Source organism: Ictidomys tridecemlineatus, chromosome 11 (genome assembly GCF_052094955.1).
Source record: "Ictidomys tridecemlineatus isolate mIctTri1 chromosome 11, mIctTri1.hap1, whole genome shotgun sequence".
Taxonomy (NCBI): Eukaryota; Metazoa; Chordata; class Mammalia; order Rodentia; family Sciuridae; genus Ictidomys; species Ictidomys tridecemlineatus.
In genome coordinates, this window is record NC_135487.1 from 29,402,525 (window position 1) to 29,416,455 (window position 13,931).

Sequence of the window (13,931 nt, forward strand, 5' to 3'; positions counted from 1 at the left end):
ATAGAAGTGCCAACTGCATGGAGTATGTCGTGCTGCTGGGACACTGAAGCCTTCCTGTTCTCCCCCTTTGCCTCTGAGCATCCCTCTTCCCCAGGCATTGACTACCAAGCAGTCACTTAGATCCTCACACAAGCTTGTATTGTGTTCCTGGGAGGTGGTTCCCCACCCTCCAAGCCTAAGACCCAGCTCAACTCCATCTCTTCCAGGAAACCTCCCAGTCTGTGTACCTGGCCTGTGTTTATATTGACTCTCAACTGCTATTCTGTGACTCATCAGCTCTCCTGAGCAGCAGAGACTCCTCTGCGTGAGCTGGGCCAAAGCAGAACTCACTGAACAGCTGCATGCCCTTCAGGCCTGTTCTAGTCACTGTGAAAACCTACCTGGTGTGAAAGACATAAAGGAGCAGTGACCTACTCTAAGTGCCCAAAGAAACAAAAGTATCAAGCAGCACTGGCTGAGGAGATGCAGGCTTGAGACCCAAATCAGGAGTATGGTCAGAGCTGGGGGATCAGGGGCAATGCTGCCATGGAGCCAAAGAGTCACTTCAAGAGATGTTGAAGGCTCACAGAGGAGCAAGTAGATGATGGGGGACTGATAAGGTGTGTGTGTGGGGTCACTTGCTAGGAATTCTTTAAAAACTTGGGCTGAGACCCCTGATTCTCATGCAAAGGCAGGTGGGAAAGCAAATTTCTGGGAAAAGGGACTGAGGTCCCTGTGCTTGAAGCTGAGCCCCAGTCCACAAACCAGCAGGAATGTGGCCAAATCATCCTACACTAATTGAATAAAGTGGACATAATGCCCAGTGGTCGGTCTGAGACCTCAGATTCTGTTTCTATGGCATCTCCTGCATTCTGTTTCAAAGGACCTGGAACAAATGGATAGCTAATGCCCTTTAAAAGTCTACAGGCTACAGTGGCAAAATTTCTAGTACACATGGGAGAGGTCAGCAGAGGCACCTACATGTTTTCGAAAGAGGTCAGCATGGGGTCCAAGCTGAGGATCAGCTTCCCGGACAAACTGCATCACATCCTCGACTGTCCATGAGGAGGGGTCCCGGCTACTCAGTCGAGAGGCTTCCCGGCTTTCCAGGTATCGGTCAGACCCTGCAGGAGAGGAAGGCGCCTACCATAGCGGGTGGGTATGTCCTCACCACTCCCTGGGCATACTCAGTGGCCTTGCAGGTGATGTGCTCGGCGGCAGTCGAGCATGAGCAGAGGGACTGAGGCAGCCTTGGGAGTCATGAGTTTTTCCACAGAAGGAAAGTCAAATTGACTTTAATAGAGGACCTTGTATGCCACTAAAAACCACTGGCTCTTCTCAGTGACAGGTAGGTTTGAGCAGAGGAGTGATACACACCATCTCAAAATCAAAAGGATCCTTTCAAGGTCCATGTGGATGACACATATTAGAAGGGAAGGAGTGAAACAAGAGACCAGTTAAAAAAGAAACTATAAAAATCCAGGCAGGAGACAGCTGTGGTCTACAGCAGGGTGGTGGTGGAGAAAAGTGATCAGATAGGTGATCAGTATTCCAAATTATAAAGAACCTCACCATTGTCAGTTCAAGTCACCTTTAAAAAAACCCTTGAAGGAGGTCCTCGCCATCTTTAGTTTAAAGAGAAGGGAACCCAGGTCCAGAGAGGTAAAGAAACTTGCGCAAGACCATACAGCTAGGAAGGAGATACTTTAGTGCCCTGGCTCTGTCTTCTATTCCCATTTCTGCAGACAGCTTATCTCAGGCCCCTGCTTCTCACCCTAATATGTACAACTGGTGGCTGCCCCTCAAGGAAGGCTGCTTGTCTCTATGACTAACTGAGGCAGGTGAGGCACATCCATAAGATACCAGACTAACAAACCCATAATTAATCTGGATTAATGAAAGAAGACGGGATAGACTCAACATCTAAATTCTTTGAAACAAATAACTCTAGGGCCAAATAGAATCCTCTAGTTTTACAAAGGTTTTCAGGGTCAAAGAGGTTTAGACCATGACCTGGCAGACAGACTCACAATGTGTTCCATAGGAAGAGTGGAGATCCTAGGAGGCCACAGTGCATCTGAAGCCAGCGTCATGAGAGGAACCTATCTCAAAGCACCACCCAGAAACAGGCCTTGGGGAAGACAACAATCACAGAAAATCCCTACATACCTGGGGAATGATTTAGTTTCCAAAATGATTCCATACCCCTTCTTTCATTTGATCCTTTTAACACTCCTGTGGAAAGACCAGGTTGGTATCAGCAGCATATCTATTTCCCACATGAGGAATACTTTGCATATGGGAGACCTGAGAGGTGGGACATCTTACCCAAGTCACAAGGCAGAGGAGGTGAGGCTAGAATCAGCTCTCAGCTCAACCTCTACTTGAGGTCTCTTTCTTTCCCATTTTGCCACCTGGCTGGGGTTGGGGTCGGGAGATACCACAGGCTTCTTCTCCTGACTCAGTCTTCATGAAAACTCTCTTTCTCCCAAGGTCATCTTTCATTGCTGATCTTGCTGATGGAATCTATTTTTTTCATACCTCACATGTCCCTGGGCTGGGGGAGGCCAAGCTGGGGGTATGGAGGTGGCATATTCCTGCTTCCCCAATCTAAGATCATCCACCTATAAAATGTTCTTCAGAGGCCAAAAATGGACCTAATCATCTGCTTTTCCTGATCACAGTTATATAACAGATATCTAAGTTACTATCCCTTGTTAAATGAAGACCTTTTTGTACTTGCTCACACTTTCTGTCCCACATCAATTCCTTCCATTATCCTTAGAAGTGATCCATTTAACTACCATGACTCCAGCGACTTTCACCTCTAGTCTACTTCAAATTCCTACTGCCAAGGCCATTGTCTGGTTCTTGCCATCACTTGAACAAGTCTACTTCAGAATTTTATTTTTTGGTAGTAGGAATTGAACCTAGAGTCCTTAACCACTGAGCAACCCACTCAGATCTTTTTTTTTTAGACAGGGTCTTGCTAAGTTGTTGAGGCTGGCCTTGAATTTGTGATCAGTCTCCAGAGGTACTGGGATTACAGGCATGTGCTACCACACCCAGCAACTTCAGAATTTTAAACATTCCATTTGCTGACACCAACCTTTCATCTTTGTAACTCTCTTGAGACTTACACGTTCAGTACAGACATTGCATCACATTCTTCAGCATTGTCCACAACCAGTAGTGTTGGGAGCTGGCGACCGCACCCTGAAAATGGAGCTGGTTTCCTGCTCCTGCTTCTTTAGCGGTTAGAGTTGTTAGAGGTAAACAACTCCTTGTAAGGCTGTGGGGCTGGGCTCTGGCCTGCTTCTGCTGCGCTGTACCTATTAGACTTTTCCACGTGGTGCTAGTTCATTGGCGGGGCTGGGTACTTAAGCCAGGGCAGACGGACCGCTAGTGCTTTTTCCATCATGCTTCAAGGGTCCTGAATAAACTGCTGAAAGAAGAATCCTGTGTTGTGTTTCCCTTGCTGGCGAGGGGTCGTGACAATTGGTGGCCCGTACGGGGAGGAATATTCCTCGAACCCGGGATTCAGAACTTTCAGCAGCCAGGGTGGTGCACCGGTAAAGTTTCCCAGGTAAGTGGGAATCCGCAAGCAAATAGCGGGGCGCTCCTCTGTAGATAAAGAGAGAGCGGGGAACTAATAGAATGGGACGCTCCTCTGTAGATAAAGAGAGAGCGGGGCTTTTATACTTTCACTTTCTTTATAGCTTTGAAAACATTATGGGCGCTACCTCTTCAAGCCCAATTTTGTTGGCCCTGGATGGGCTGCTACATTCAAAAGGACTTTGCAGATGTTTTTAAGAGAAGCTGATATAGCGGCTCCTTGGTTTGCTTTTTCGGGGAGTCTTAACGATTCCTAGCTGGGACAAATTAGGGAGAGATCTGGATTTCGCTTATGAGCAAGGTAATTTAGAGGGTGGCGTTATACCACTTTGGAAGTTGGTTAGAGGATGTATAGCAGACGGTAAATGCCAGGAAGCTGTGGGCGAGGGTCAGGCCGTTCTTGAACAACTACATGAGGAAAAATCTGAGGGGTCACATAGCGAAGTGGCAGAGAGTATTAAGAGTAAGAGCAGTGAAAAGGCAAAAGAGCCTGAAAATAAAAATAGGAGAAGGCTCTATCCAGACTAAACCGAACTAAAAACACCCGAGGACACAAGCGACTCAGAGAGTTCTGAGGACCTTGATATATTGTTACAGAAACTACGTAAGATAAAAATGAAAAAGAAAAAAAGGGAGACACAAAGCATGAAAGCCTACCGTGAGAAGGGGGATAAATCTAATTTTGATAAATCTAATCTTGAAGAGGAGGTTGAGAATTTAGAAGAAGATGCAGTGCCTGTTGCACCGCCCCCATATGTGGGGGGAGTCCAAAGCTCCGGGAGAACTTTTCATACACAAGTTTGGAGAACAGTTAATACAGACATGGGACTAGCGTACCCGGTTTTTCAGGACGCTAATAGGGGAAGATACCATGAGCCTTTAGATTTTAAAATAATTAAAACCTTGGCAGAATCCGTTTGCACTTATGGTGTAGATGCTTCCTTCACTCTTACTCAGGTAGAGGGGCTTACCAGATTTTGCATGACCCCCTCAGATTGGGCTAGTCTGGTGCGCGCTTGTGTCTCCCCAGGCAAATATTTGGACTGGAGAGCATTTATGCTAGAGGGCGCGGTAGAGCAGGCTGCCCAAAATCATGCGGTGGGACGCCCTGCCTGGGATAAAGATATGCTTTTGGGGCAGGGCAGGTTTGCCAATCAACAAACGGGATATCCTCCTGAAGTATATGAACAGATTAATAACATTTGTATCCGTGCATGGAAGTCACTCCCAAATAGAGGAGAAGTGTCTGGCAATCTGACTAAAATTTATACAGGGCCCTACAGAACCTTTCTCAGACTTTGTTGCTAGGATGGTGGATGCTGCGGGAAAAATCTTTGGTGATCCCGATAGAGCCATGCCTTTGATTAAGCAACTTGTTTTTGAGCAATGTACTAAAGAATGTAAGGCAGCTGTTACTCCCTATGTTGGAGGCGGCTTACATTGATTTAGTACATTTACTACAATTAAAGGGTTTGCTTATTTCACCTGATAAAGTACAGACAGGAGACTCTATTGATTATCTTGGTGCTAGTATCTCTTGTGAAACTATTACACCCCAAAAGGTAACTCTTAGGACTGATAATTTACATACGTTAAATGATTTTCAAAAATTATTGGGTGACATAAATTGGATTAGGGGCTGCTTGCATATTCCCAATGTTGAATTAAAACCCTTGTATGAAATTCTTAAAGGTGATTCAGATCTTACTTCCCCTCGACATCTTACTGAGGAAGCCAGGTCAGCGTTGCTTAAAGTGGAAGAGGCTATACAACATGCTAGCCTTTGCAGGCTTCAAGAGGATAAGCCTCTTCAATTATGTGTGCTCGCCACTGTACGGCAACCTACTGGAGTTTTGTGGCAAGATGGTCCTTTGTTGTGGATACATCCACGTATATCCCCTGGAAAATCCCTTGAGTATTATCCTGATGCAGTTGCTTCTTTAGCTATGTTAGGGATACAACAAAGTATACAATTTTTTAGTTTTCCTCCTACGTCTGTGATTGTCCCTTATACGTGTCAACAAATTCAAGTTTTGTGTGCTAACCTGGATAATTGGGCTGTATTACGATGCTCTTTTCTAGGAGAAATAGATAATCACTATCCTTCACACCCTCTTATTACATTTGTTAAAGAACATCCTATCATTTTCCTTAAAATCACTTCTTCTACGCCTATCCCAGGAGCTGCAAATATCTTTACAGATGGATCTAAAACTGGTATTGGAGCCTATGTGGTAAATGATCAACCTCCTATCCAACATCAGTTTGCTCCTGGCAATCCACAATGGGTGGAGCTGCAAATTGTCATAAAAGTATTTGAACAATGTCCGTTTCCTTTTAATTTAATCTCAGATTCTGTTTATGTAGTTCAAGCTTTAAAGGTGTTGGAAGCAGTGGGTCCAATACACACATCAGGAGTAATGTCTTCCCTTTTTCTCCATCTTCAAACATTGATTTGGAATCGCTCCGCCTGTTTTTACCCCTTGCATATTCGAGCCCACACAGGTTTACCGGGTGCTCTTTCTGCTGGCAATGCCCAAGCTGATCTTGCTACCCATCCTTCTTGGATGTTCCCTGTTTCCTCCTTAGATCAAGCTAGAAATTTTCATTGTAAATTTCATATTAATGCACGAGCACTTCAGAAGCGCTTTACTATCTCCCGTGCTGATGCTCGGCAGATTGTACTGGATTGTCCTAATTGTATCATTTTACATCATTCCCCTTCTGTGGGCGTAAATCCTCGTGGTTTGCGGCCTTTAACTATGTGGCAAATGGATGTCACTCATGTTCCCGACTTTGGCAAACTTAAATATGTCCATGTGTCTGTAGATACTTGTTCTGGCATTATCCATGTTTCTGCTTTGTCTGGTGAAAAGGCTGGAAATGTTATCACGCATTGCTTGGAAGCCTGGGCAGCCTAGGGATTACCACAGACCATTAAGACGGACAATGGTCCAGCGTATACTGGACGACAATTTTCTTCCTTTTGCAACCAGATGGGTATCCAGCTTGTCCATGGTTTATCCTACAATCCACAAGGTCAGGGTATTGTAGAGCGCGCGCATAAGACTTTAAAAGAGATGTTAGTAAAACAAAAAGGGGGAATTGGCTTAGGCCACACCCCGAAAGAGCGCCTCTCCCTGGCTCTATTCACTATTAATTTTTTGAATCTGGACATCCAAGGGCGCTCTGCTGCGACTAGGCACTGTTCGCCCCCTGCCCCGAACTTTGGGCACGTTAAGTGGAAAGATGTACTTTCTGGACAATGGTATGGGCGTGATCCCGTGCTGGCATGGGCACGAGGTTCTGTCTGTGTTTTCCCATAGGACCGAACGGAACCGTTGTGGGTGCCAGAGCGCCTCGTGCGGAAAGTTCCTCAAGCTCCGTCAGGAAGGAAGAATGAAGATGAACAAGATGAGGTGCTTGATGCTTCTCCTGATGGTGATTGGACATGAGGTCGTCTGGACTGCAGAACAATTCCTCTGGGCGGTGGTAAAGACGTGGCCATATCCATTGCTCGTTACTTCTCAGGCTGGTGTACTTCCATCTTTCTTCACTACTAATGGCTCTGCTACCATGGATTAGCCGACCTTGCCTATGGATACTGTAGCAGCTATTGATAACTTTTCTACTGTTTCATTATTTGACACATTGTGTTTCTCTGTACATGTTAATTACTCTGATTCCATACCTTGTATTATGTTAACCAATCAATCTTTGGGCTGGTTTGATAGTGATGGTTCCCGGGGCTCAAATGGTAATACTACTATAATCAATGGTGTTTTTCCTGCTAAGGTATTGAGAGCCAATACTTCTATTCCTCAACAACCGGCATTGTTGCCCCGTTGTAAAGCCATAAAAACTAGTTCACCAGCTTGGACTGGATGTCAGGGCTCATTGACCCCTCAGTTTATTAATTCTAACAAAACCTTTACCTTTCCTTTAACAACCACCTACAAGAATGCTACTTTTCTAGGGTTCAATTTCACTTATAATAATCCTACTCAAGCTGCTTTCTCGAATCCTTTTGACTCCTGGGTGTTATGCACTCGTTTGGGCGCCTGCTCACAACTTAATGCCCTCGGATTTATTGATGGAGGTAGTGTTCAAAAATGTAACTACACTTACAATACTTCTGTTGGCAGTTTCAAAGAGCAAGTGAAAGTCAATTGCAGTGACCTATTTAGGTTTGCACCAACACCTGTGTGTGTATGGCCCTCATTCATGTTATTGATGTTCAATTATTCATCTCCTTTACTCAATTGTTCTAACCAGATGTGTAGACTTGTACAATGCTGGAATGCCTCTTTGGAGGACTCTGTTGTGGTAGTACGTGTGCCCTCCTACTTGCCTTTACCTGTGTCTATTGATGATGATAATTTGCCTGTATTATTGCAAAGAAACAAAAGAGACCTTGGTATAACTGCAGCCATTGTGGCGGCCGTTGCAGCTTCTGCTGTTGCGGCGGCCACTGCCGCCGCGGCTCTCGCTACTGCTGTGCTTACTGCAGATGCTGTGAACAAGCTTGTGGGTACTGTTGCAACAGCCATGGAGACTCAGACTATGATGAATCAACATCTACATCGTGGCATTGTGCTTCTAAACCAGCGGGTAGATCTACTACAAGACCAAGTGGACATTTTGAATCAAGTGCTTACTCATGGGTGTTTACTGCCCATGGATGGACTATTCATTACTCCCTTAGCTTTTAATAACTTGACTAGGGCCGCTAATTTGTCTAGACAACTGGGAGCTATGCTTACAGGGGTCTGGTCAGCAGAGTTTGATAACCTGACTATGCTATTGAGACAAGAAATTGTTAAAGTGAATAATATGCGTGTCCACACCACTCCCATGAAAGATGTAATCTCATGGTTATCTAAATTTTTTAGTTTTTCGAAACAATGGGCAGGCATGGGTGCACTGGCCGTGGTCCTGGTACTTGCCATTATATTGTGCCTGTGGTGTCTGGTTCGTATGCACAGGCGGCAGCGGGTGCGGAATCTTATGCTCATACAAGCCTTTGCTGCTTTGGAAGCAGGACAATCCCCTCAAGCATGGCTCACCATGCTCAACTGATCGACACAGCACAGGGTGCGAGGCAAGGCACTGCACTTGGGAGCTCTAGGTTTGAGTCCCAAGAAAAGCATGTCCTATTGCATGTGGGTTTGATATCGACGCCCCACCTCCATGAAAAAGGCATTGGTCAGAATGGTGACTCGCCTGGGGAGGCGCCCCTCAGGAGTGTGCCATTATTTACGGCCACTTTTGCACAATGGAGATAGGACCTCTACTTTTACCTGTTGCTTGTAATTAGAAAAGGGGGAACTGTTGGGAGATGGCGACCGCACCCTGAAAATGGCGCTGGTTTCCTGCTTCTGCTTCTTTAGCGGTTAGAGTTGTTAGAGGTAAACAACTCCTTGTAAGGCTGTGGGGCTGGGCTCTGGCCTGCTTCCGCTGTGCTGTACCTATTAGACTTTTCCACGTGGTGCTAGTTCATTGGCAGGGCTGCGTACTTAAGCCAGGGCAGACCGACCGCTCGCACTTTTTCCTGTTTTCTCATCATGCTTCAAGGGTCCTGAATAAACTGCTGAAAGAAGAATCCTGTGTCGTGTTTCCCTTGCTGGCGAGGGGTCGCGACACAGTAGCTGATGACTTTACTCACTCTCCTTCTAGCTCCACTGATTTCCTTACATACACTCCATTCCTGCCCCATCTTGCCTTACTAGCTTAACTTAAAACCCTATTCTCAAACTGTATTTTCTCATTCCATATCTAGATTACTAATAACCACAGAAGAAAACCACAGCTCTGTAAACTGGCAAACTATTTCTCCAAGCATAGTTGGCCCCTGATGTTTCCTGTAAATCCTCCCTTACTTGATCCATTTCTCCTAGACTGGTCCAATCTTTCAGCACTCCTAAGCCCTCCCCTACTCAGCCCTCTCTTTGTCCACTGATGGACACGATCTTTCTTCTTACCCTAAAGAAGGTGTATTCCGCCCCCACCCCCCGCTTAAGCCTGAACCACCTGTCTATGTCTTTGATTTTTCTTCCTTCCCACTACCTGCAAGGTTTTCTCCTCTTCCCTATATTCTTTTAACTTTTTGGAAAGCTCAAGTTGTCTACTGACAAACATGCTTGAGTATTCCCACTCCAAAAGAACTTCTTTTGAATTATAGGCCCTCTCACCACCATCTTTCTTTCTTCTTCTTTTTTAAAATATATCTAGTTGTCAATAAACTTTTACTTAGTTTATTATTTTATATATGGTGCTGAGAATCAAACCCAGTAACTCACACATGCCAGGCAAGTGCTCTACCATTGAGCAATATTCCCCAGCCCCCCACAATCTTTCTTTATTCCTAAACTCCCCTTGATATGACCCCAACCTCTCCCACCACTGAAGTCACTCTTGCTAAGATAACTACTTACTGGCTCAACAGATACTTCTCAGTCCTCTGTGACCACATATTCAGCTGTGCTCTCCTTAGAACACGGCTTGTATCCCTGGCCACCACACTATCAACTTCTTTTTCCCCTTACTCTCAATGTTCCTTTGCCTCCTTGGCAGGCTCCTCTTTCTGTTCCTACCTCCTGTACTTTATTGGTTCCCAGGATGCCATCATTGCTCAACTGTTCTTTTTATTCCACACATTTTTGTGGGAAGTCATTCACCTTATCCTTTTTACTATCTACATGCCGATGACTCCCAAACACTTCCCTTCAGCTCAGTACTTCTGACATTCAGACCTGGGCAGCTGCTGCCTGCTGGATATCCTCGCTGACCCTCGAACTGGCTCCCTTTGTTCCTATTTTTCCATGGTTGGTTCTCTTTTGGTGAATGGCACTGCCTTTCCTCCAGCCACCACAGACAGACATCTAAACCTGGAAGACATTCTCCACTCCCTCCTTTCTCACAATCCTTAGCTCTGACAACATTTATCTCAGAGATAACTTTCTTCTGTTTCTAAACCTCTTTCACTAATTCAGGCTGTTTTCATTCTGGTTGGCCCACTCTTGCAAATCTGGTAACTGGTCTTCTAGTATGTCCCTCCTCAAGTCCATACACAATATAGAAGGCAGAATCCTGCTGGAAACACAAACTTTGTCTATGCCTTGTCTCTAATTAAAAGCCTCTGGTGGCTTCACATTGCCTGCAAGATAATGTTAAAACTCATTGGCATGGCATGTAAGGTCTCCAGTGATACATGCTCTGACCCTTCCAGGCTTTGCTCTGTGAAGCCCTGTTATCACATTTATGTTTCAGCAATATAAAACTGCACACACTTCTGGGGCCACTCATATTATCTCCTATCCCTTTGTCCTTGCATATCTCCTCTTCCTGGAACCCTCTTACCCCTGTCATGACTATTCACACAGTTTTAGACAAGGTACCACTTGCTCAAGGAAGCTTCCCTTAAATGCCAAGCTGGATTAGGTGTCTCTTCTTGCAGTTTCCATACTATTCAAAGCATATCTGCCACTGCATTCGATATTGTTTTATAATTACCTTTTTAAGTGTTTGTCTTCCTTACAAGACAAAAAGTGATTTCTTTTTTATATACTCCCACCAAACACATGGAATGAGTCTTTCCTGTTTCTTTTGTCTCCTAGTCTTTGGCTTTTAGTTTCTACTATTCTCAAGTTAACCTCAGATTCTAATTGCTTTCCAGGTGCCTGATATCAAGCATAATAGTGGGTTCAGCCCCAGTCCCACCACCATACAGGGGGCAACAGAGCTAGGTTCCCTCTGGCTTCCCAGAGTTGAGGAGGAAGGAAAAGAGGAGGGAGGGAGGGAGACAGAAGGCCCCAAACTTTAGTCATCTTACCCCTGGAGCATAGCCTGCGCACAGCTGAGGCAGTGCTCTGTGGGAGGCCACAGGAGGGAAGCAAGGGCCGGTACCCAGAAGTTCGAAGATTCTGGGAGGTACTGACAAGGTTGGTAGGATTCAACGTAGAGTCCATTGAGTCTGTGTGTGGTGCCAAGGACCGGGCCAGACTATTCCCCAAGACAAAGGTTTCACCTGGAAAACAATACAACCAGGGGTAGAGCAGGGGTGAGCTTTCAGAGTGTTGGTTCTCAATACCAGCTGAGAGGGACAAGAGGCAACAAGACATAAATCCTTGGCTGGGACTCAGGAGACCTGTGTGTCAGTCATGGCCCCAACTCTCACCAGGTGTCCTTAACCAAACTCAGTGTCACATTCTGGACTTTGGCTTGCTTAAAGACTCCTCTTCTTAGACTGGATAGTCTTTAAGATTTTTTTCTGCCTGGATGTCCTAAGATTTTACAGATAAAGAGAAAAACTTTATTTAAAAAATGGAATCTCTCTAGCATGGAAGAAACTGCCTTAGTCACAAGGTGCTCTAGAGCAGGGATAGGGGTGCCACTAGCTATCACCAGAAGGGATACATTTGCTCAGAAGAGGGTCCTTTAGAAGCTGACCTCTGCTGAACCACCAGGACATCTCAGAAATGATGCTTGATGCCCAGTTAAAGGCCTGTCTGTAAAGGATCATCTGCTCCTACTTTGTTCCCTCCGTTTTTATTTACCCTGTTCAACAGAAACTTTCCAGGGAAGCTTGGGTTGTACACTGGGGAAAGCTTGGGCTTGGAGATGAGGATCAGGGTTAGAATCTGACTCTGCCACTTAGCAGAGTGCTTCCCTGAAAACCTGTCTCCTCACCTATACCATGGGAAAGCCATCTACATAAGGGGTAGCCTTACAAGGGGCTGGAGAATGTCAGAAATGAATGGCTATGAAAGCCATTGAAAGGGAATCTCACCCTGATGTTTCTACACCTGGCCCATATACCAGCACCAGGCAGCAGCATGCAATCACAGCACTCAGGAACCTAAAGCTGACACCCTCTTGTAACTAGCTTCTACCTAGGCCAAGTTAGTTCTTCAGCTCTGTCCATTGCATCGTCTGTATGGGGAGGGGGTCCTGGGTACCAGACCATATCAGTGTTCTTCATGATTTTTAGAATCAAGTGTGTGGATAATGCTTGGGATTCATTCAGGGACTCTGATAAACACTAATTTTTTTTTTCTGACACACAGTAAGACCTCACTGGCAAGATGATGTAAAATTTTAGGACAACTTCCTAATACCTAAAACTGGTCAGCGATCATGTGCTCAAAGTCAAATCTGGTATCAGATAGCTTATTCCTCTTCACAGGGAGGTTAATTGTGGATGCCCTTTCCTAGAAGGAGTTCTGAAAGAAGTCTGTGAGGCTCCAGGATCCCTACACCATGCCTACTTTTTTTCTGCAGATGAGGCTTCTGATTTTCCAGAAATCTGTAGCAGTTCCACTTTGAGACATGAACCAACCAAGAAGCGGGAGACCTGGATTCTACACCTGGCTTCTGCCTTTCACTAGGTATGTTATCCTAGGCAAGTTGCTTTTGTTCTCTGAGCACCAGTTTCCTCATGTGTAAAATTGGGGAAAACCATTCTGTACTACAGAGAACATTAAAATGAGAACATGGAATAGGTTGTGAGAAACTGTTACTTTGTTATTATTCATAGTTGGTGCAGCAAATCAAACTTTGAAAAAAAATTGTTTTGATCTAATTTCTACAGTTCTCAGTAGAGTCACCTCACCCTTCCAGCCATTCAATAGAGTCACCTCACCCTTCCAGCCATTCAATAGAGTCACATCACCCTTCCAGCCATTCCACCCTTCAAGGCCTGCTGCTGTCTGCCTCAGAGACCAACAGCTGTGACACATAATCATGACAACAGTGCCAGTGCTCACCAGATGCTGATGCAGACCAGTGGGAATCTCTTTCTTTCAGCAGCACCAAGGATGCTGAGATCTGGATTGTGATTTGAGGGGTCTGAACATCTGGATGGTGGCATCTGGACTAGGCAAGATCATTAAATCTTGTCCTAATGAGATATACTAGAAAAATTAAGCATCATGCCAAAGCTCTGAGAGGCCCTAGACATTTTAAGGGCTGATCTTATGGGTCCTGCTGCTTTTGGGTAGGACAAGGTCAGGGTAGAAGACCACAGTGATACTTTCCAATTGTGCTCACAGAATCTGTGGATCCTCCACAGGGAGGCTCTGGGCCTCATTCCAGTTTCTATTAATTTTTATACACTGGAGGCTAATGTAATCTTTCCTTTGCAAAAAAAAAATTACTACTAAAACAAGTTTCACTGGTTCAGGTATCTGAGGTTAGGGCTGGAAGATGAGTTCTACTTCTATTTTTTTTTTTTAAAGAGAGAGTGAGAGAGGAGAGAGAGTGAGAGAGAGAGAATTTTTAATATTTATTTTTTAGTTCTCGGCGGACACAACATCTTTGTTGGTATGTGGTGCTGAGGA

General features: G+C 45.1%; 1 protein-coding gene across 16 annotated transcripts in view; it reads right to left on the bottom strand.

Annotated features, from left to right (window-relative positions):
• Positions 1 to 13,931, bottom strand: part of Scmh1 (Scm polycomb group protein homolog 1) — a 215,369-nt gene that overhangs the window by 6,611 nt on the left and 194,827 nt on the right. For 11 of the 16 annotated variants that reach the window (XM_078026034.1, XM_078026046.1, XM_078026039.1 and 8 more), the window contains 3 exons: positions 11,426 to 11,620; positions 2,149 to 2,214; positions 961 to 1,103 (listed from right to left, as the gene is read on the bottom strand). In XM_078026034.1, coding sequence (XP_077882160.1) covers positions 961 to 1,103; positions 2,149 to 2,214; positions 11,426 to 11,620 — 404 coding nt within the window. Of the gene's footprint in view, positions 1 to 960; positions 1,123 to 2,148; positions 2,215 to 11,425; positions 11,621 to 13,931 lie in introns of those variants that run through there. The other 5 variants (XM_078026037.1, XM_078026038.1, XM_078026042.1 and 2 more) reach the window with 4 other exon arrangements.